Genomic DNA, 22,411 nt, shown 5'->3' on the forward strand with positions numbered 1-22,411 from the left:
GTGGTAGAAGTAAACGTGACTGCTGTTGTGTGCTGTTACTGCACTGGGAGGACTTAATGAAACTGCCTAACAATAAACCCACATTAGAAACCAAGAACTCGCCCTCGATCATTCTACAGTTATAACGTCATTGGGCAGACACACTCTCAGACACGTCACTCAGGTACTCATAGAGCTGGAGGGGGCGTGGTCTCCAGCTCTGCCTGAATTTCGAGAGATTTTCGGGACAAAATTTGTCCAGGGAGGTTTTCGGGAGAGGCGCTGAATTTCGGGATTCTCCCGGTAAATCCGGGAGGGTTGGCAAGTATTCCACCCATCCAAATGCTGAGAATCAAGCGTCCTAATCACTTGGCCTGGTCACAGGTGTATAAAATTCAGAGTTTTGGCATGGAGACTGTTCCTTCAAACATTTGTAAAATAATGGGCCACTCTCAGGAGCTGAACTGTCCTAAAATATTATGTTAGATCCACTATGGACTGGATTCTCACAATATTATGCTAGATCCACTCGACATCCATTGCACCGGTCGCTTGGAGGGAGGGAGGGGTCCCCACATCTGCGGTCCCCTCCAATATTTCTCATTGTCATCCCATTGGGTTGAGTTTTTTCTTGCTCTGATGTGGGATCTGAGCCAAGGATGTCGTTGTGGCTTGTGCAGCCCTTTGAGACACTCGTGATTTAGGGCTCGTAGAGGTTGCCCTCTAGTGGGTTCTGCGGACCACCTCACACTGCCACGAGAGCCTGTATTTCAGGGTACATCATTGTTTTATTTTCATAAATAATGATAGACTTTTGCTTTAGAGCAAGTTATCTTTCCCTCAGTCCATGTCTCTCTCTCTCTGGCTCCCACTCCATCTCCTGTGTCTCGTGCCAGCTGCTAATAATAAAGGCGACAGGTGATTAGATAACAAGGCCCACCTGGGCCATCTACTCCTCTGTCGCTGTCTTCGAGACCGTTCCTTGCACACCCTGTTCCGCGGCAGGCCCCATGGCCACACCCCCCTCCACAGGGCTATATAAGTAAACACTGATTGATGATTGATTGATGCCACCTGTGCCACAAATCCAGCCGTGAAATTTCCTCACTCCCAAGTATTCCAAAGTCAACTGTCCCACGTACAGTACGCAGAGAGATTCATGGAATGGGTTTCCATGGCTGTGCAGCTGCCTCTAAGCCATGCATCACCAAGTCCAAGTGGAGACGCGTTCTCTGGAGTGATGAATCACGCGTTTCCATCTTGCAATCTGATGGACCAGTCTAGGTTTGGAGGTTGTCAGGAGAACGGTAACCTGATTCTCGCCAAATCCTTGAAGTTCGCTGAGCCCCACACAAGGATATGGGCTCGAAGGCATTGCCAAACTCCTTCCAGATAGCAAAAAATAATGAACCAATCAGGATCGCCGGACGTGGTTTCATAGATGTGACGTAGCGCCGAAGGGACTGTTTGATTCAAACAACAGTCGCGGCACGCAGCCCTCGCTGCGTCGTGTGCTGACATTGATTATGCTATTGCAACTGTTTTGTCGAATCTAACGAATATTAATTCTTTAAAAGATGAACAGAGAATGTTTCGCTCTGTCGTTGTCCAATATGTCGACTGTTCTGTTTTGTTTTGGATTTTGCAGGGTTGATTTCGATGTGAGTGGTTGAAGTAGCACGTCATTCAAGATAACGGACGAGTGGTTTATCCAATCAAATACACCTTCTGATATACATCTCCTATTGAGAAGTCCCAGATCGTTGTGTGGAGCTCAGCAAACTACAAGGATCTGGCAAGAGTCAGGTCAGGAAAATGGTACATTGTGTCGGACTGCATTGTGCCGAGTGTGAAATTTGGTGGAGAATGAATTATGGTGTGGGGTTGTTTTTCAGGAGTTAGGCTTGGCCCCTTAGTTCTAGTGAAATGAACTTTGAATGCTCCAGGATACCCAAACATTTTGGACAATTCCAAGCTCCCAACTTTGTGAGAACAGTTAGTAGCGGACCCCTTTCTTTTCCAACATGACTTTGCACCAGTGCACGAAGCAGGGTCCATAAAGACACGGATGACAGAGTCTGGACTGGATGAACTTGACTGGCCTGCACAGAGTCCTGACCTGAACCCGATAGAACACCTTTGGGTTGAATTAGAATGGAGGCTGAGAGCCAGGCCTTCTCGACCAAAATCAGTGTGTGACCTCACCAATGCGCTTTCGGAAGAATGGTCGAAAATTCCTTTTAAGCACACTCTGCAACCTTGTGGACAGCCTTCCCAGAAGAGTTGAAGCTGTAATAGCTGCAAATAGTGAACCCACATCATATTGAACTATGGGTTAGGGATGGAATGGAACTTCAAGTTCATATGTGAGTCATGGCAGGTGGCCAAATGTATTTGGCAATATATATATATATATATACCTGGGGATAGGTTGATTGGCAACACTAAATTGGCCCTAGTGTGTGAATGTGAGTGTGAATGTTGTCTGTCTATCTGTGTTGGGCCTGCGATGAGGTGACGACTTGTCCAGGGTGTACACCGCCTTCTGCCCAATTGTAGCTGAGATAGGCGCCGGCGCCCCCCGCGACCCCTAAAAGGGAATAAGCTGTTAGAGGTTAAAAGGTAAAAAAACAAAACAACAATGTATATATAATATATTATTATTTTTTAGTTTGTTTGTCCTGATACTACTTTTTGACCTACCGATATTGGAGCTTTAAGTATTACTCTATATTACTGTAGTACGGTATGAAGTGGCGACTTGTCCAGGGTGTACCCGCCTTCCGCCTGATTGTAGTAAGATAGGCACCAGCGCCCCCCGCGACTCCAAAGGGAATAAGTGGTAGAAAAATGGATGGATGAATGGGAATCAGCACTAATTGTTGTATACGACACACAATCAATATTTTGTTGTGTGGAATGTCGATCAAGTAGAAATGAACCAGAGAAAAATGGTAACTATGAAAAACGCTAACCTCATAACAGACTTATGCTGTCTTTGAATTGAAGTTGAGTGGTCATTTGTTTTTTGGCGACACCTAGTGGCAACTATATTCATTTATGACTTGTTTACATTCACAAATACGTGTCGTCTTTTGGACTGCAATATAGTTCAATTAAGGACATGTCTGGACTGTGTGCTATTGTCAGCTCCTAGTAGCCTACGCCATACCATGTTTACCTTTCGTAAACAACTTCAATGAAGTACAAAGAGACCAACTTTGTGTGTTTATTGGAGGACATTGCGATGTTACTTTGCTGTCCAGCATTGCATAAGTAAACACCCATCAAATATTTTAGATAGTAGCTGATATCATCCGGTACTTGTTCTTTTGCTGATCGGTTTTTGCATAATTTTTTCCATTAGTGCAGGTTTTTTTTTTTGGTTCAGTTTCAGTTTCTACTAAATGCCCCCAAAAAAACAAGCCGTTGGATCCAAATGGCTTGGCCCACATTTAAGTTCAACTTGGGTATTTTCTTGTTATTTACCAAAATTAACTTTTTGACCAATGCACTAAAAACATACCCCAAAAAAGCCGTATTTCGCCATGGTGTCAAGACATTCATGCTAAATGATATTTCATAAAGGGACGGCGTGGCGCAGTGGAAGAGTGGCCGTGAGCCACCCGAGGGTCCCTGGTTCAATCCCCACCTAGTACCAACCTCGTCACGTCCGTTGTGTCCTTGAGGAAGACACTGCACCCTTGCTCCTGATAGGTGCTGGTTAGCACCTTGCATGGCAGCTCTCTGTGTGAATGTGTGTGTGAATGGGTGAATGTGGAAGTAATGTCAAAGTGCTTTGAGTATCCTGGAAGGTACGAACCCCGTTTCCATATGAGTTGGGAAATTGTGATGGATGTAAATATAGACGGAATACAATGATTTGAAAATCATTTTCAATCCATATTCAGTTGAATGCGCTACAAAGACAAGATATTTGATGTTCAAACCCATAAACTTTATACATTTTTGCAAATAATAATTAACTTAGAATTTCATGGCTGCAACACATGCCAAAGTAGTTGGGAAAGGGCATGTTCACCACTGTGTTGCATCACCTTTTCTTTTAGAAACATTCAATAAACGTTTGGGAACTGAGGAAACTAATTGTTGAAGCTTTGAAAGTGGAATTATTTCCCATTCTTGTTTTATGTAGAGCTTTAGTTGTTCAAAAGTCCGGGGTCTCCGCTGTTGTATTTTACGCCTTATAATGCGCCACACATTTTTGATGGAAGACAGGTCTGGACTGCAGGCTGGCCAGGAAAGTACCCGCACTCTTTTACTCCAAAACCACACTGTTGTAACACGTGTCTTGGCATTGTCTTGCTGAAACAAGCAGGGGCGTCCATGATAACGTTGCCTGGATGACAACATATGTTGCTCCAAAACCTGTATGGACCATTCGGCATTAATGGTGCCTTCACAGATGTGTAAGTTACCCATGCCGTGGGCACTAATACACCCCCATAGCATCACAGATGCTGACTTTGTGCCTATAAAAATCTGGATGGTTATTTTCGTCTTTATTCCGGAGGACACCACGTCCACAGTTTCTAAATATGATTTGAAAAGAGGACCCGTCAGACCACAGAACACCTTTCCACTTTGCATCAGTCCATCTTAGATGAGCTCAGGCCCAGCAAAGCCAGCGGCGTTCTTTGGTGTTGTTGATAAATGGGTTTTGCTTTGCATAGCATAGTTTTAATTTGCACTCACAGATGTAGCAACCAACTGTAGTTACTGACAGTGGTTTTATGAAATGTTCCTGAGCCCATGTGGTGATATCCTTTACACACTGATGTCTGTTTTTGATGCAGTACCGCCTGAGGGATCAACAGTCCGTGATATCATCGCTTACGTGCAGTGTTTTCTCCAGATTCTCTGAACCTTTTGATGATATTACGGACCGTAGATGGTAAAATCCCTAAATTCCTTGCAATAGCTCGTTGAGAAATGTTGTTCTAAAACTGTTCAACAATTTGCTTACAAATTGGTGACCCTCGCCCCGTCCTTGTTTGTGAATTACTTAGCATTTTATGGAAGCTGCTTTTATACCCAATCATGGCACCCACCTAATTAGCCTGCACACCTGTGGGATGTTTCTAAATAAGTGTTTGATGAGAATTTCTCAACTTTATCAGTGATTATTGCCACCTTTCCCAACTGAACTCTCGCGGCTGTGTTGGAGCCACTATGGATTGAACTTTCACAGTATCATGTTAGACCCGCTCGACATCCATTGCTTTCGGTCCCCTGGGGGGGTTGCCCACATCTGAGGTCCTCTCCAAGGTTTCTCATAGTCAGCATTGTCACTGGCGTCCCACTGGATGTGAATTCTCCCTGCCCACTGGGTGTGAGTTTTCCTTGCCCTTTTGTGGGTTCTTCCGAGGATGTCGTAATGGTTTGTACAGTCCTTTGAGACATTTGTGATTTAGGGCTATATAAATAAACATTGATTGATTGCTTTGTCACGTGTTGCTAGCATCAAATTCTAAAGTTAATGATTATTTGCAAAAAAAAAAAAAAAAAATGTTTATCAGTTTGAACATCAAATATGTTGTCTTTTTAGCATATTCAATTGAATATCGGTTGAAAATGATTTGCAAATCATTGTATTCCATTTATTTTTACATCTAACACAATTTCCCAACTCATATGAAAACAGGGTTTGTAGAAAAGTGCTATACAAGTACAACCCATTTACCATTTGAAGTCAGTTAGCTACTTTCTATACATCCATCCATTTTCTACCGCGTTTAGTGTAGAATCCTACTAAATTCTTGAGCTTGGTATGTGAACTTTACACAAAAATACCTTGCTTTTTTTTATTTTTTTTTTTATTTTTTACGAACCACACCCCCAATAAGCTTATCGCATATTAGGAGCAACTCCTCTGTGCAATGTTATCATACCAAAACAATTCGCTATGACCTTTTTTTTTTTGGGGCGTGGTGACAAAGCCCTTCCCATTTTTAATAGTTTTGGGATGAGTGGGTAGATGCTTATTTTGTATTAGCCCACTCTCCCTTCCTCTTAACTTTGATCACTCTCGATGACACACCCTTCACCCCGGAGGACATCATCTTTGAGTAAATGCTGAACATCTGCTGCTAAATTTTTTCCGCCTCGAATGAATTCCTGTGGTTAATTTAGGCCAAAACTGGAGCGCCCCCCCACTCACACACACACACACACACACACACACACGCCCCACTGACGGCCTGCGCTCATAAAACCAGATAGAAGGAATGCGGTTGTGCCTGTTTCCTTCTCTCGCTCCTCCTCCTCCTTCCCCCATCTTTTGACTTCTTTTTTTTTTATTATTTCAAAACTCCCAGTCATGCTACACTCTTGCAAAAATCAAATCTGCAAACAAACAAAGTGTGGCGGCTGTTAAAGCAGCTTGTAAAATCAATGGAAACAACATGTACGGAAACTTCCCAGCTGTGGAAAGACGGAAAAGGAGCTGTCCACCGAGGACCGAGGCGCTTGCTTTTAATCCCGACTTCTTCGCCAAAATCCCAATCAGAGATGTGCACAAATTTGGTCCCAGTTGCCTGATGTCACATGTGAAGCCGTTTACAGAACCTTCTTCCTGGTTTTCCCCTCTTCTCTTGTCTTGGCAGAGGGAGGGAGGGAGGATCTAGGACGGCTGCCAGCTGCTGACAGAAAGACACACTGCAACACACACACACCACAGGGAGAGGAGTGAAGCAAGAGACACGCAGGACCAGGAAAAGTTGCCTCATTCGATCCAACAGTCGACATGACTCAGGTAAGACGCCAATTTTCTACTGCCACCTTTTTATGACTTATTCAAACCTACTCCTTAACATGCTCCTCACTCCCTGAAAGAATCATGCATGTCAGCTTTCTAAAAGGATCCACCTATGGTGGAAAAACTTCCCAAATGTCGACTTTTTAAACTTCCGTGCTTATAAGTGCGACGAGGGTCCAATTGGAAAAGGCTTCATGAAAAAAATGTAGTCTACAAACTTGTGGATGGTGACGCTGCAGCAGCGGCCCCTCCCTATGAAGAAGTTTTTCCACCTCACCATTAACCCGTTTCAGCCAAAATTATAGGACATTATTGTTATTTTTGTTGTCATGTGATGCATTCTGAATGATTGGCTCGTGTGGGTAGTGATCCACCACGTTTTCTTCCTGTAGGGTAATTAATGTCAACCCAATGTGCAAATGATGCACATCAAATGGGCGAAACCCTGTCGAATTTTGATTAAAGTGCTCCATGGGGCCTTAAGTGCCATTTGGCGTTTGTTAAAAAGTGAAAAAACAACAGCAATAACGCATTTTTAACAGATTGCAATCCAAACTATGTAATAAGTAGGGTCATTTTTCAGGATTTTTTTCCGGCAAAAAGAGCTTCCAATGAGTATTTGAACGACGCTATCACATGCCTCGGTTTACGATATTTAGGTATAAAACACGCCGTTAAAAAAAGCGCGGTGCAGAGGTGAAGGGCCTGCAGTGGCTTGTGCTGCTTCAGTCATTCTTAAAAGAACAAGGGTGTGGTGTTTTTTGTTTTTTTTCTTTCTTTCTCTCTTTGCTTGACAAAGCTGCTGCCTTGCATGCATGGAATAGCTGCAGCTCGTGCTTGGAAACTGCACGTTTGTTGGCGGCAACTGTCGCAGGGACATTAGTTTACTGTGAGAAAGCCTCAATGGAGGCTTATTGTAATTTGAAATACTCGACACATTTGATTTCCTATATCAAAGTACCAATGATTGTCACACACACACTAGGTGTGGCGAAATTGTTCTCTGCATTTGATCCATCACCCTTCATCACCCTCCCGGGAGGTGAGGGGAGCAGTGGGCAGCAGCGCTGGCCATGCCCGGGAATCATTTTTGGTGATTTAACCCCCCAATTCCATCCCTTGTTGCTGAGTGCCAAGCAGGGATATTGTGTCAAAGTCTTGTATTTGTGTAGTGTATTGCTACAAAGTGCACCGTTATCTCCTTAACCTTGATGGCTTGGTCCTGAGGAGTAAATTGGGCTGTAGTTCATCATCTGCAAAGATAAAATGTTTCTGGTTTAAGAAAGGATACATTTTGTATCGCTTCATTCAAGTTTTACGTCATTATTTTTCATACAGTCAATCTTATTTCATATGTATTTAATGGTGACTTTTTTATCAGAGTCTAATCGATTAGTTGCGCTACTCTGGAGACTGTAGACCTCCGCCAGGCCCTACGCCCCAATAGTAAAAACAATCCTGAATCCAGACTGGGATCCGAATTACACCCAAAATGTGTAACTATTCCTGAAAAGCATATGGACATTTGTCCTTAAAGGGGAACATTATCACAATTTCAGAAGGGTTAAAACCAATAAAAATCAGTCCCCAGTGGCTTATTTTATTTCTCAAAGTTTTTTTCAAAATTTTACCCATCCCGGAATAAGCTTTAAAGTGCCTGATTTTCGCTATCTGTGAAGCCACCGTCCATTTTCCTGTGACGTCATCCAGTGATGCCAATACGGATAGCACAGCAAGATATAGCGACGTTAGCTCGGATTCAGACTCGGATTTCAGCGGCTTAAGCGATTCAACAGATTATGCATTTATTTAAAAAGGATGGCTGGAGTATGGAGGCGGATAGCGAAAACGAAATTGAAGAAGAAACTGAAGCTATTGAGCGAATAGCTATTGACGCTATTCGGCCATGTCTGCCTTAGCATCGCCGGTAAAATGTGCAGACCAACGATCGGAAGTTTCGCATCTTGTGACACTGGATCAACTTAAATCCATAGATTGGTAAGTGTTTGTTTGGGATTAAATGTGGGTGGAGGGAAACTCTGGATGAAAATATAGTTTCAAATGTACATACAGCTAGCCTACATAGCATGTTAGCATTGATTAGCTGGCAGTCACGCCGCGACCAAATATGTCTGATTAGCACATAAGTCAACAACATCAACAAAACTCACCTTTGGGATTTTGTCGACTTTATCGTTGGAAATGCATCTGCAGGTTATCCATACATCTCTGTGCCATGTCTGCCTTAGCATCGCCGGTAAAATGTGGAGACAGTCTGGCATATTCAATGGGGGTCTGGCGGCAGACACTATCGCATCTTCGGGCCAGTGGTGCAACTTGAATCCCTCCCTGTTAGTGTTGTTACACCCTCTGACAACACACCGACGAGGCATGATGACTCAAAGGTCCCAGAAAATAGTCGAAAAAACGGAAAATAACAGAGCTGAGAGCCGGTGTTTGTAATGTGTTTGAGAAAATGGAAAGGCGTTTAATTCGCCAAAATTCACTCATTTAGAGTTCGAAAATCGGTTAAAAAAATATATGGTCTTTTTTCTGCAACATCAAGGTATGTATTGACGCTCACATAGGTCTGGTGATAATGTTCCCCTTTAACTTTGTGGGCGATCCATAGTGGATTGAAAAAAATAGAGTGAAGTTTCATCCACTGTCTTTTAACCTGTGGGTGGAAGCGGGCTGTTAAGCATACACACATACAGATGGGTGCCAAGTCTGGCACTTTTTTGCCACCAACCGGTCCTACCGATTCACGTAAATCCAACGGTGCCATTTTAGGCCACCTGGGTTGAAATTCGGCACTTGGCGATAACTCCAGCAGCACTGAGAGCACACTCAGCCAAACTACTTCTAGGTAATGTTGCAATTTTCAATGCCCCCCCAAAAAAAATCCACTAAAAAACTCCAACGGAAGTTAAGTAAGGCTCCACATTTCAAAAAATGCGCCAGCTTGATGCCAAAATACATTAGCTTTGCTGATTACTGATTAGGGTTAGCAATTTTACATGGGGGTTTCAACACCTCCAAATTTGTTAATGAAAACTACAAGATGCACATTACAATCAAACAGCTGGTGTGTAATAAGTACAATATTAACAGTATTAACACTTTTTACAGCGCAACAAAACTAGACAGCAAAGACTGAACTGAGTAGCCAACACGTTATAAACTCAGAAATGTGAAAATAAAACACAACAGGAATCTGCAATAATACAATAACATTTTTTTTTATTTAAAAACACATTCTTATTAAAACCAAGTTTATACCGTTGAGTACTGGTGTCCATTCCGAGGTACATCGAATTAGTACTGTATCGTTTCAATTATAAACGGTATCCATCCCCACACATGATCCGGATCAGCCCCGAAATGTAATCACTTGTTCACAATCCCTTTTTTCTAACATTTCATGAAAGTACAATCAAAATGTGCTCATAAACTCTTTGAAATAAACGGAGCATCAGTCAACCGCTGTCTTTGTCTCTGTGGGTAGAGGCGGGGTTATACAAGTTGTAGCTAAGCCACGGTAGTGTATGAAAAACAAATCCGGATCAGCCCCAAAATGTATTCACTGGTTCCTTATCCTATTTCTGACATTTCCAATTTAATATTCACTTGTAACTTTTTGAGTTACAGTCGGGCAAAAAAGTATTTAGTCAGCCACCGATTGTGCAAGTTCTCCCACTTAAAATAATGACAGCGGTCTGTAATTTTCATCATAGGTACACTTCAACTGTGAGAGACAGAATGTGAAAAAAAATCCAGTAATTCACATTGTAGGAATTTGAAATAATTTATTTTTAAATCAAGGTGGAAAATAAGTATTTGGTCAACCATTCAAAGCTCTCACTGATGGAAGGAGGTTTTGGCTCAAAATCTCACGATACATGACCCCATTCATTCTTTCCTTAACACGGATCAATCGTCCTGTCCCCTTGGCAGAAAAACAGCCCCAAAGCATGATGTTTCCACCCCCATGCTTCATAGTAGGTGTGGTGTTCTCGGGATGCAACTCAGTATTCTTCTTCCTCCAAACACGATGAGTTGAGTTTATACCAAAATGGATACATGGATGATACAACAGAGGATTGGGAGAATGTCATGTGGTCAGATGAAACCAAAATGGAACTTTTTGGTATAAACTCAACTCGTCGTGTTTGGAGGAAGAAGAATACTGAGTTGCATCCCAAGAACACCACACCTACTGTGAAGCATGGGGGTGGAAACATCATGCTTTGGGGCTGTTTTTCTGCTAAGGGGACAGGACGATTGATCCGTGTTAAGGAAAGAATGAATGGGGTCATGTATCGTGAGATTTTCAGCCAAAACCTCCTTCCATCAGTGAGAGCTTTGAATGGTTGACCAAATACTTCTTTTCCACCATAATTTACAAATAAATTATTTCAAATTCCTACAATGTGAATTCCTGGATTTTTTTTCACATTCTGTCTCTCACAGTTGAAGTGTACCTATGATGAAAATGACAGACCTCTGTCATCATTTTAAGTGGGAGAACTTGCACAATCGGTGGCTGACTAAATACTTTTTTGCCCCACTGTATTTATAGCGGAATGAAATAAACTGGGTAAAGCCTCTTGTCAGTCATCCACTATCTTTGTCTCTAGCATACACACACAAGCACACACAGAAACAGAAACGTAAGTTAACATAGTATAAATGCTCCGGATCAGCCCCAAATGGTAATCACTTGTTCATTGACCCATTTCATACGTTTTCCTGAAAGTTTCATCAAAATGTGCCGTAACTCTACCAGCTTGCGGAACGAAAAGAACAAGAGGATTCAACAACGTAGGGTGATGTTGTAGAAATGATCCGGATCATCCCCACAATGTAATGACTTTTGACATAATCATAATAGGTATTTTGGGATACATTGTGGGTTTTCTTGTTCCGGCGGCCATGTGTTCCTCGCTGGACTTTGCAGACAACCTGTTCCGCTGGTTAACAGTGGGTACTCGTCTTAACTGAAAAGCCTCTTGGTAAACACTGACTGGGCGTCCATTCTTTACATTTCTTCTATGCAACCGTACTCCAGCTTATGTGCTTTCTCTCCTATGCAGTACTCAAACTTGGAAGGTGCCCTCAACACGCTGGTCAGCCAGTTCCACTCGGCCTCGTCCGACAACAGCGGCACGCTAAAAGTGGACGAATTCAAAGGACTTTTGTCCTCTCAGCTGCCTAACCTGGCCAAGGTAAGAGCACTCTTGTGAACGTACAGTATCACCTCTGAGGTGTGTCTGTCGCTCGGGTGTGGCTGCGTGATTCACACAAAAGACAGTCGGAAGGAGGCCTTGTGCGCTTACACACACACACACACACACACACACACACACACACACACACACACACACACACACACAAAAAAACACTCACATGTTGACTGATGGAAACCGAACCTCCCCCCCAAACACTTCCACATCCCACCCCTCGGATTGTAAATAATTATATACTCTGATGATTAACTTGTATGACGACTGTATTATGCTGATAGTATATACAGTGGGGCAAAAAAGTATTTAGTCAGCCACCGATTGTGCAAGTTCTCCCACTTAAAATGATAGATGGATAGATAGATAGATAGATAGATAGATAGATAGTACTTTATTGATTCCTTCAGGAAAATTAAAATTCCAGCAGCAGTGTACAGAGTTGAGATCAATTTAAATAAAAGTAAAAAGTAAATAATGGGGGTTTAAATGGAAACAAAATAGAGAAATATTACAATAAGAATAAAAACTAAAAAGCAACAATGGGAATAAAAATATATCAGTAAAATAAGAATATAACAAGACAAAGTAGGCAGTAGTGACCATGTTATGAAAACGTATTGCACTGTTATTGTTTTGCATCCCCTGTCATCCTAGTACCCCCCGCCCCCCGCCCCAGAGAGGAGTTGTACAGTCTAATGGCGTGTGGGACAAAGGAGTTTTTGATTCTATTAGTCCTGCACTTGGGATGAAGCAGTCTAGCACTGAACAGGCTCCTCTGGCTACTGATAACGCTATGCAGAGGGTGACTGGCATCATCCAGGATGCTCACTAGTTTGTCAACAGTCCTCTTCTCTGCCACCGTCACCAGTGTGTCCAGTTTCATTCCGATTGTAGAACCGGCCCACCTGATCAGTTTCTCAAGTCTGGAGCTGTCCTTCTTAGATGTACTGCCCCCCCAGCACACTACCATGTAGAACAGAACACTGGCAACCACAGACTGGAAGTACATCCACAGGAGTTTTTTGCAGATGTTGAAGGAGTGCAGTCTCCTGAGGAAGTACAGCCTGCTCTGTCCTTTCTTGATGATGACAGAGGTCTGTAATTTTCATCATAGGTACACTTCAACTGTGAGAAACACAATGTGAAAAAAAAATCCAGGAATTCACATTGTAGGAATTTCAAAGAATTTATTTGAAAAATATGGTGGAAAATAAGTATTTGGTCAACCATTCAAAGCTCTCACTGATGGAAGGAGGTTTTGGCTCAAAATCTCACGATACATGGCCCCTTTCATTCTTTCCTTAACACGGATCAATCGTCCTGTCCCCTTAGCAGAAAAACAGCCCCAAAGCATGATGCTTCCAACCCCATACTTCACAGTAGGTGTGGTGTTCTTGGGATGCAACTTAGTATTCTTCTTCCTCCAAACACGACGAATTGAGTTTATACCAAAAAATTCTATTTTGGTTTCATCTGACCACATGACATTCTCCCAATCATCTGCTGTACCATCAATGTAACCATTTTCTCCTTCCATCAGTGAGAGCTTTGAATGGTTGACCAAATACTTATTTTCCACCATAATTTACAAATAAATTCTTTAAAATTCCTACAATGTGAATTCCTGGATTTTTTTTCCACATTCTGTTTCTCACAGTTGAATTGTACCTATGATGAAAATTACAGACCTCTGTCATCATTTTAAGTGGGGGAACTTGCACAATCGGTGGCTGACTAAATACTTTTTTGCCCCACTGTATTTGTACCATGAATTGATTAACGTGGACCCAGACTTAAACGAGTTGAAAAACTTATTGGGGTGTTACCATTTAGTGGTCAATTGTACGGAATATGTACTGCACTGTGCAATCTACTAATAAAAGTTTCAATCACACACACACACACACACACACACACACACACACACACACACACACACACACACACACACACACACACACACACACACACATTATTGTATTTGTTACCTTCTTGTGACCTGAGAAAAATGTCTACCTCTTTAGGACCACCCTATCTAGATATATAAATATTTGTATTTACAACATTAATAATACATACTGTACATACTATGCAATTTCTTACACGCACTTGTTATTACATATGTTGGCCAGAGGGGGAGCACTTCAAATATCTGCACACACTTGTTGTTACATATGTTGACCATAGGGGGAGCACTTTTAAAACCGACACACAGTCCATTTGAAAAATCCCTCCTTTTTGGGACCACCCTCATTTTGATAGATTTGACCACCAGGGGTGCAAATGACATCTCTATCTTTCGTTTTTTAGTAATGTGCTTAAGGCCGATGGCAAACGAGTCACGGACCACAGATGGCCCCTGTGCAGCATTTTGGGCAACCCAGCTGTAGAAGCTAACTGCTGATTAACTACTCAGTGGCCTGGTGGTTAGAGTATCCGCCCTGAGATCAGTAGGTTGTGAGTCATACCAAAGACTATAAAAATGGGACCCATTACCTCCCTGCTTGGCACTCAGCATCAAGGGTTGGAATTGGGGGTTAAATCACCAAAATGATTCCCGGGCGTGGCCACCGCTACTGCCCACTGCTCCCCTCACCTACCAGGGGGTGAACGAAGGGATGGGTCAAATGCAGACGACAATTTTCACCACACCGAGTGTGTGTGTGTGTGAGACAATCATTGGTACTTTAACTTTAACTTAACTTAATGGTCACTATAGTTTTAGTACCGTAGAGTATTTGTTCATCCTGTGGTCACATATGGGACATTGGTTGTCTTACGTTAGCACCGAAAGTCGTAAAATCAGGGTTTTTTCTGGGTTGAATAGGGAAGTCCTGCTTTAGATGCCGTCTTGTTGTGTCATACATATTACTGCCTGTAAATGTTTACTTTTGTATGTACATTAAATCAACAACAAATTCTGACTTTGGAGCAATGTTCACGGACATCTACTATTTGGCTCTCTATTAGATGCAATGGTTTTTAGTATCGGGACCATGCTTTACGTCCTAACATGTTCACCGGTCCTCATATGGAAGGTACTGTTCCTTGTTGATGTCTCAAGAAGGGTATAAATACAAGAACACACACAAGCCAGCAAGCTGACGGACAGGGGTTGCTCCAATTCTGTCGCGTAAACACATTTTTCAAGCTTGATCGATTAAAACTTTTTAAACAGCATGATTGTTGTCTCATCTCACACATTTTTCATGGAAAACTAACTTCAACATTGAACTTTTTTGTTTGGGCTGTTTCTGTCAGTTAGGGTCAGCGCCCCCTGATAAATACAGCACATGCTTTGAATTCCTACAGTTAACTGTTGCAGTGGACGATACGAGTGCTTGATTATGCATGCAGGCAAGGACTTGTCGACGCCTCTGTGAGCAGCAAGGATATATTTGTTTTTTGGACGTAAAGGGGGTTGGTGTCACCTCGGGTGATTGGGAATCTGAGACGGGCGTATTTGCTGTTACTTTGTTTGGTCGATACTTGATCTGCTATACAGTTGTATGTTGTAACCCTCGTTTAAAACAAACAAAAACATTTATAGTAGAAAAGTGCTCGTTTCTCCATAAATAGGAAGTAGTCTGTAACACTGTTGCTATTACTGTCAGGCTTGCCACTGACAGTTTACTTGTGTTTTAGTTTTTCCTCTGTGTGTTTAGTATTTCCTGTCCTTAGTTCCTGTCAGCACTCTTATTTAGTTCAGCTCCCTGTTTGTCTCCCTGAGTGCTTTGTTTCTCCTCAGCTGCGGCTGATTGGCACCTGGCCACACCTGGTGTCAATCAGCCCACTCCTATTTGTACTTGCTTTGTCGTCCAGTCAGGGCTGGATTATTGTCTTGTCGTTGCCACATGTCGCTCTTGTCGTTGCTACCTGTCGTGTCGTGTCGTATCTTTGCAGCTTAGCGGTAAGCTATATTTTCGTTATATGTTTGTAGCTAACTGTTTTTTGTTCCCTGCTTCCAATTTGTCTTTATACAACACGTAACGACTTCTGTTCCCGGTTCTGTTTATGCTAGCCTCCATGCTAAGCCCCATTTGTTTTTTCTAGCTCCCATGCTAACTTTCTTAGTCGGTTATCCGCCTCGCGCGCGCTTTTTGTTTGTACCCTTTTGTTCGTTTTTGTTGTAGTATTTTTATTAAATCATGTTTCCTCACTCCATGCCTGCCTCCATCTCTGCATCTTGGGGTTCGTCACCAACTAACTTTGGCGATTACTAAGTTCTTCAAAAAGCGGAATCTGAATTTTTGGACTTAATTGGTTCCCAAACCATACTTGTCAAACTTGAGACCTCTGAATTCGGGAGATGGAGTGTGGGGGGTGTATATATTTGAAAGTATTTGTTTTATATATATATGTATGTATGTATGTATGTATGTACAGTATGTATGTATGTATATATATATATGTATATATATATATATATATATATATATATATATATATATAATCCATTCATGAATGAGTATATCCGTTCGGCCACCAGGTTCAATAGTGAAGTCTGATCAACAAAACTTGCGGGCAGCATATTCCTTCCCTTTCGAGCTGTCCTGGATTAAATGAAAAAACGTTTTCCAATCATTTTTGGAAATTGCAAGCGTACTTCTTCTTACTAGTCGTCGCCATCTCTCTTCCTGGTTCTTCTGCTTTGTCTCTGTTGTGTTTTTGGACATTACTACCTGCCGTAGTTTTGAAGTTTTCTTGATGGGAATCCGGATGTTGTGTGTCAGTGTATTAACGTGCCCGCTGGAATGAACACACGTTGAGAAATAGCTCCGTGCCTGCCTATTTTATGGGTTATAGATAAACTTATGGGTAACGGAGACTTCCGTGGGTCTGCAGAAGCCTCATACAATATGTTTGGTGGAAAAGCGGAAGAGTTAAAGGCAGCGCCATCACGACACACCCTTAATATTGTTGTCTGGGTGATAACTGGGAGAATGATTGCCGAGAGATTGTCAGAAGGGGCACTGATATTCGGGTGTTTCCCGGAAAGATCGCGAGAGTTGGCAAGTATGTTGCTAGGGCGGGAAAGCCATTCAAAGAAGGTGAATTCATTAAAAAGTGCATGTTAGATTTTTTTAAGAAATCTTTTCTAGTTTCTGCATCCAATGGCCCCCAGGTAAATTGAGTTTGAGACCCCTGGTTTGAAGTCTCATGCTGGGTTAAAAGCCAGTGAATAAAAATGGGTTTTTAAAAAGGTCTTAAAAATAGCCAAAGAAGGGGTGGGTGAAACAAATAAAACCTCAAGGCAGCTTTTAACAGGTGTTAACCACCACAAAAACAAAACGGAGCCCTCTTTTACTGTCATACAAGAGTAAAAAGAAGTTAACCACTCCATATTGATACTTGATAAACACTAATTCAGGCGTGTCTAAAGTGTGGCACAGATGCCATTTTCAGCAAACAGCTAGTTTTTTGTTTGGTCCTTAAAATAAAAATAAAAATTTATTTATTTTTTGTTTTTATTCAGTCATTGGTGGAGCATAATATAGTTTTTTTTTGTTTTTTTTAACATTGTTTTTAACATTGCTGTGCAGCACTTTGGAAACGTTATTGTTGTTTAAATGTGCTATATAAATAAAGTGGATTGGATTGGATTGAAAATGTTCTGAAAACTAAATTAATTTCTTATTAATGAGGTATATCAGAACTATTTGCTTTGCCACCTTCAACACAAAAGCTAAGGAAAAACTAAGTTGTTTTTCTCCAAATAGCTTAGCATACATTGAATCTTTGATGTAAAAAACGTACCAAAATTGGTCACGGGCGGAATAGCTCGGTTGGTAGAGTGGCATGCGCTGCCGTTGTGTCCTCGGGCAAGACACTTTACCCACTTGCTCCCGGTGCCACCCACACTGGTTTAAATGTAACTTAGATATTGGGTTTCACTGTGTAAAAGCACTTTGAGTCACTAGAGAAAAAGCGCTATATAAATATAATTCACTTCACTTCCCACATTCTTCGGTTTCTGAGTATGCGGGTGCACTTAACGAGACACACACACGCTTGACATTAATGTGGACGCTGTAAATGTTCTGTACATTGTGCTGTTGTCATTTAGCCATGTTGTACTGAGCAGCCAGGACAGCCACCTATGGGTACCGCTCTCCATTTCTGGTTCTAAGGTTGTCATTAGGGCTGCAACGATTCAAAAATTTAATCAGGGCTGCCCTTTGGGACATAATTTTTTCACGCCCATTTTATTGTTTTGTTGGTTAATCCATACAGACAAATACTGGAAATCCCTTACTGGATTAAATTTGTTAATTGAATTGAGAAGGAAAAAAAAAGGGGTTATTTATGTTCTGTTGATTCGATTAATCTAAATGCGTGTAAATAATAAAAATAGATAAGAACCGGACCACATGGCGTAGCAGTAATTGTAATTACGCGGATATAGTTTTGGCACGATACAGCGGTGATGTGTGTTTTTTATTGTTATCAATGTACACATGGTAAAATGGTAGAAAAAGTGCAATTTTAATGTTATTGGAAAAAAAGAATTATGAACGAGGCAAGCACAAAAATCATTTATTGGAGCTATTTTCCCTAAAAACGCACTGAAGCCATAAAGTGTGTTTTTATCCGATTTACAAAATGATGGAACAAACTAACTAACTGGAAGTAGCCTGTCTAAAGCCTTTATTCACCTTTTGGGCATGACAACTGAAAAAAGAAGTTAGCCACTGTATATTGACGTTTCAAAGCAAGGAATTTTACCACCTGTGATGAGGGGCGACTTGTCCAGGGTGTGTCCCGCCTTTCGCCCGATTGTAGCTGAGATAGGCTCCAGCGACCCCCGCAACCCCGAAGGGGATAATGGATGGATGGATGGACTTTTACCACAGCGAGGAGGCGTAGCATGCAGGAAGTGCACGCTTCTTGCCTCTTTTTTTTTTTTGCATTCGCAACTGTCAGACAAGTGTAAAAAGAAGTGAACCACGGTAGACTTAAATGTAAAAACACACAATTACGTGCCTTACATGTTAACATTTGTGGAAAAAAGGGACATTGCGGTGTCATTTTGCTCCTTTTGGAGGCTTGACTTTACGGTTTAGAGTAGGGGTTCTTAACCTTTTTGACATTGGGGCCCAAATATTCCATTACCATTACCGAGGGGCCCGGGGCCCAGTCAAATATGAACACTGAATTAGTAATCTCACTCTTGAATTTAATCATATTCAATAATTTTATATTATATGTCTATCTGTGTTGGCCCTGCGATGAGGTGGCAACTTGTCCAGGTTGTACACCGCCTTCCGCCCGATTGTAGCTGAGATTGGCGCCAGCGCCCCCCGCGACCCCAAAAAAGGGAATAAGCGGTAGAAAATGGATGGATGTTAATTACATATAGTACAAGCTTGTCAAATGATGAAGCCATGCCTTAATCACAAAGATCATTATTTATGTAACACGTAGACCTTATGCTTAGGTCAGGCTGATTAAAAAAATAAATATGGCTCAAATGTACTGCATACATTTACTTACAATTATTTTGTGCTAAAATATATAAAATTCATAATAAATAAGTTCCTAACTAAACTGTCTAGACAATTTAAGTGCAAATAAAAATACAGCTTCACCTTTTTAGTCATATTTTTTGCGCTTATGACTTTAGCTCCAGACGTCTACTGTGTCGGATATTGTCATTACTGCCACAAGTGGTGGAAAAGTGTATTACAACTGAGTACCGCTGCTGCCAATACGGACTACAACTGAGAGACGGATATTTTTCTGGCAGCGCTCTAGGGGGCGCTAGTGGCCTAACAATGGTAAAAAAAACAAAAAAAACGCTGGTTTACATGATGTGTTAGGCTAATGAAGATGTTTTTACCCCATAAAAATAGGCAAAATAAGCAAGTTATTGTCACTTGAGCCATATTGTACTGAGCAGCCACGACAGAGGCCCACATATCTCTTCTTGTCTTTTATTATTCAAAATTTTGAGGTTTTTGAGTTTCCGTTGCACGTTTGACTTCCCTTTACACTCACATGACACGATGTCACATTTCTGTGGTGCGTTGGCAAATATTGCAAAAAAAAGGAAGAAGACGTCAACAAATACAAAGATGGTTTGACAAAAACAAACTATCGTTGAATATCAGTAAAACTAAAATAATGCTATTTGGTAACAGTAGAAGAGAAAGTCAAACACAAATACAAATAGACGGAATAGAACTTGAAAGAGTAAATGAAACCAAATTTCTAGGTATAATGATTAATGATAAATTGAACTGGGAATCTCATGTAAAAAATATACAACATAAAGTAGCAAGAAACACGTCAATAATGAATAAAGCAGACATGTTCTAAACCAAAAATCACTTCATATTCTCTACTGCTCGCTGAATTACTGTTTAGAAATACAGGGAAATAATTACAAAAGTACACTTCATTCATTAACAGTGTTACAAAAAATTGGATGTATGTACAGATGTATTATTATTTATTAGCTATAGAGAGATATAATATTAGGGAAAAAATGTTCTCAAAAATTTTTTAAATATTGTATTCACTCATTTCCATTTTGGTTTTGTATTTTGAACATTTTAGATGGATCCAAACACAGATACCTGTATTAAAATTAAAACTGGAAATGTTGATGTATCGTGTTGTATGCTCGGATGTTCGAAATAAACTCAAACTCAAACAATATTTATTACACCGAATATTTTTTGGGGATTTTTTTTTTTTTTATTGGATGGATGTACAGATGTATTGTTATTTATTAGCTATAGAGAGATATAATATTAGGGAAAACATTTTCTCAAAATTTAAAAAAATAATATATTCACTCATTTCCATTTTGGTTTTGTATTTTGAACATTTTCGATGGATCCAAACACAGATACCTGTATTAAAATTAAAACTGGAAATTTTGATGTATCGTGTTTTATGCTTGGACGTTCGAAATAAACTCAAACTCAAACAATGGCTTCCCGGTGTGTCCTTACAGGGCTTCATGTCAGAACAAGGACTGAGCGAGATCATGCGGAAGATGGGCGTCGGCGACGGCGAGGGCGTCTCCTTCTCCCACTTCTGGACCCTCATCCAGAGTCTAGCCACTTCGCAGCATGGCCTCCTCAGCGGCAACACGGGCTCCGCCTGCAGCTGCGCCCTCCTGTGAAGACCCCTCCTCGGCACACACACACACACACACACACACACGCACACACACACACACACACACACACACACACACACACACACACACACACACACACACACACGCACACAAAAAAAAACACACCTAGCTCTTGAGGTTCCTTCACGGAGCTTCAAGATCCCAGTCGGAATACAATAGATGTCAAAGTCTAGTCCGCCCACGTGCAAGGCATTCCATTTTTATACGCTCGCATCTCTATCTATATGACAGGTTCTAACATTTCCAGCGCGCTAAATAAACAGTAAAATGTCTGACCAAGCCAATCCCTTTTAGCAGGAAGTATCATTATGCATCTATCTATGTTGTATTTCCAATTTCCCGGGTACAAAAGGCCACAGGGCGCTAATCATTAACCCACATTTCCCTACCAAATTTGTCTTTACTTTGCTTTTCATGTATAGTTAGGGTGTTGTCCAACGCCTTATGTTTACTCCCCATCAGCAACTAAATGCATTTTCTTGGCAGTTGGAAGACATTAAACCAGTTTTGGAATTAATTTTGGAATAAATTTACCTGCCGGGTAAATTGTCATTGACTTTATGCAGAAACATCTCACACACACTCCTGAAAACATCTCAAATGTGTCCCCTTGGTAATGCTTTGTATTTATATTTTGTAATTCCCTGTAACCTAAACTGTGTGACACCATAGGAAAAAATGATGTATGACGCATATAAAGAAAATTTGCAATAATTAAACATATCTTCCGTCATAACTGCACCGGTTTTCATTTTTTTGTCTCTCCGTACATCGGCCACCAATATCAAAATGTGCTGCAGTGATGGAATCTCAATTGCTATTTGTTCACTCTTTATAGGATAAACTACAAACCCTGTTTCCATATGAGTTGGGCAATTGTATTAAATGTAAATATAAACGGAATACAATGATTTCCAAATCATTTTCAACCCATATTCAGTTGAATATGCTACAAAGACAAGATATTTGATAATCAAACTGATAAACATTTTTTTTTTGCAAGTAATCATTAACTTTAGAATTTGATGCCAGCAACACGTGACAAAGAAGTTGGGAAAGGTGGCAAGAAATACTGATAAAGTTGAGGAATGCTCATCAAACACTTATTTGGAACAGGTGTGCAGGCTAATTGGGAACAGGTTGGAGCCATGATTGGGTATAAAAACAGCTTCCCAAAAAATGCACACAGTCTTTCACAAGAAAGGATGGGGCGAGGTACACCCCTTTGTCCACAACTGCGTGAGTAAATAGTCAAAC

The 22,411-nt window shown here is 41.1% G+C and overlaps 2 protein-coding genes across 3 annotated transcripts in view; both read left to right on the plus strand.

The window, feature by feature from the left end:
- Nucleotides 1-6,741, plus strand: part of thap7 (THAP domain containing 7) — a 43,078-nt gene extending 36,337 nt beyond the window's left edge. For both annotated transcript variants that reach the window (XM_061897418.1, XM_061897417.1), the window contains exon 6: nt 6,606-6,741. The gene's annotated coding sequence lies outside the window, so the exon portion shown is untranslated. The remainder of the gene's footprint in view (nt 1-6,605) is intronic.
- Nucleotides 6,589-21,890, plus strand: s100v2 (S100 calcium binding protein V2). The gene is made up of 3 exons (XM_061897423.1): nt 6,589-6,754; nt 11,854-11,985; nt 20,966-21,890. Exons 1-3 carry the CDS (start codon nt 6,746-6,748, stop codon nt 21,134-21,136), a joined length of 312 nt encoding a protein of 103 aa, XP_061753407.1. The 5' UTR covers nt 6,589-6,745; the 3' UTR covers nt 21,137-21,890.
- Nucleotides 21,891-22,411: the final 521 nt, after the last annotated feature.

The sequence above is a fragment of the Nerophis ophidion genome, linkage group LG04, assembly GCF_033978795.1.
Source record: "Nerophis ophidion isolate RoL-2023_Sa linkage group LG04, RoL_Noph_v1.0, whole genome shotgun sequence".
Lineage (NCBI taxonomy): Eukaryota > Metazoa > Chordata > Actinopteri > Syngnathiformes > Syngnathidae > Nerophis > Nerophis ophidion.

What these genes read in the sequence shown, in the direction of transcription:
- s100v2 (XM_061897423.1), top strand. An exon ending in AGCTGCCTAACCTGGCCAAG is followed by an intron (nt 11,986 to 20,965) that starts GTAAGAGCACTC and finishes GTGTCCTTACAG; the next exon opens with GGCTTCATGTCAGAACAAGG.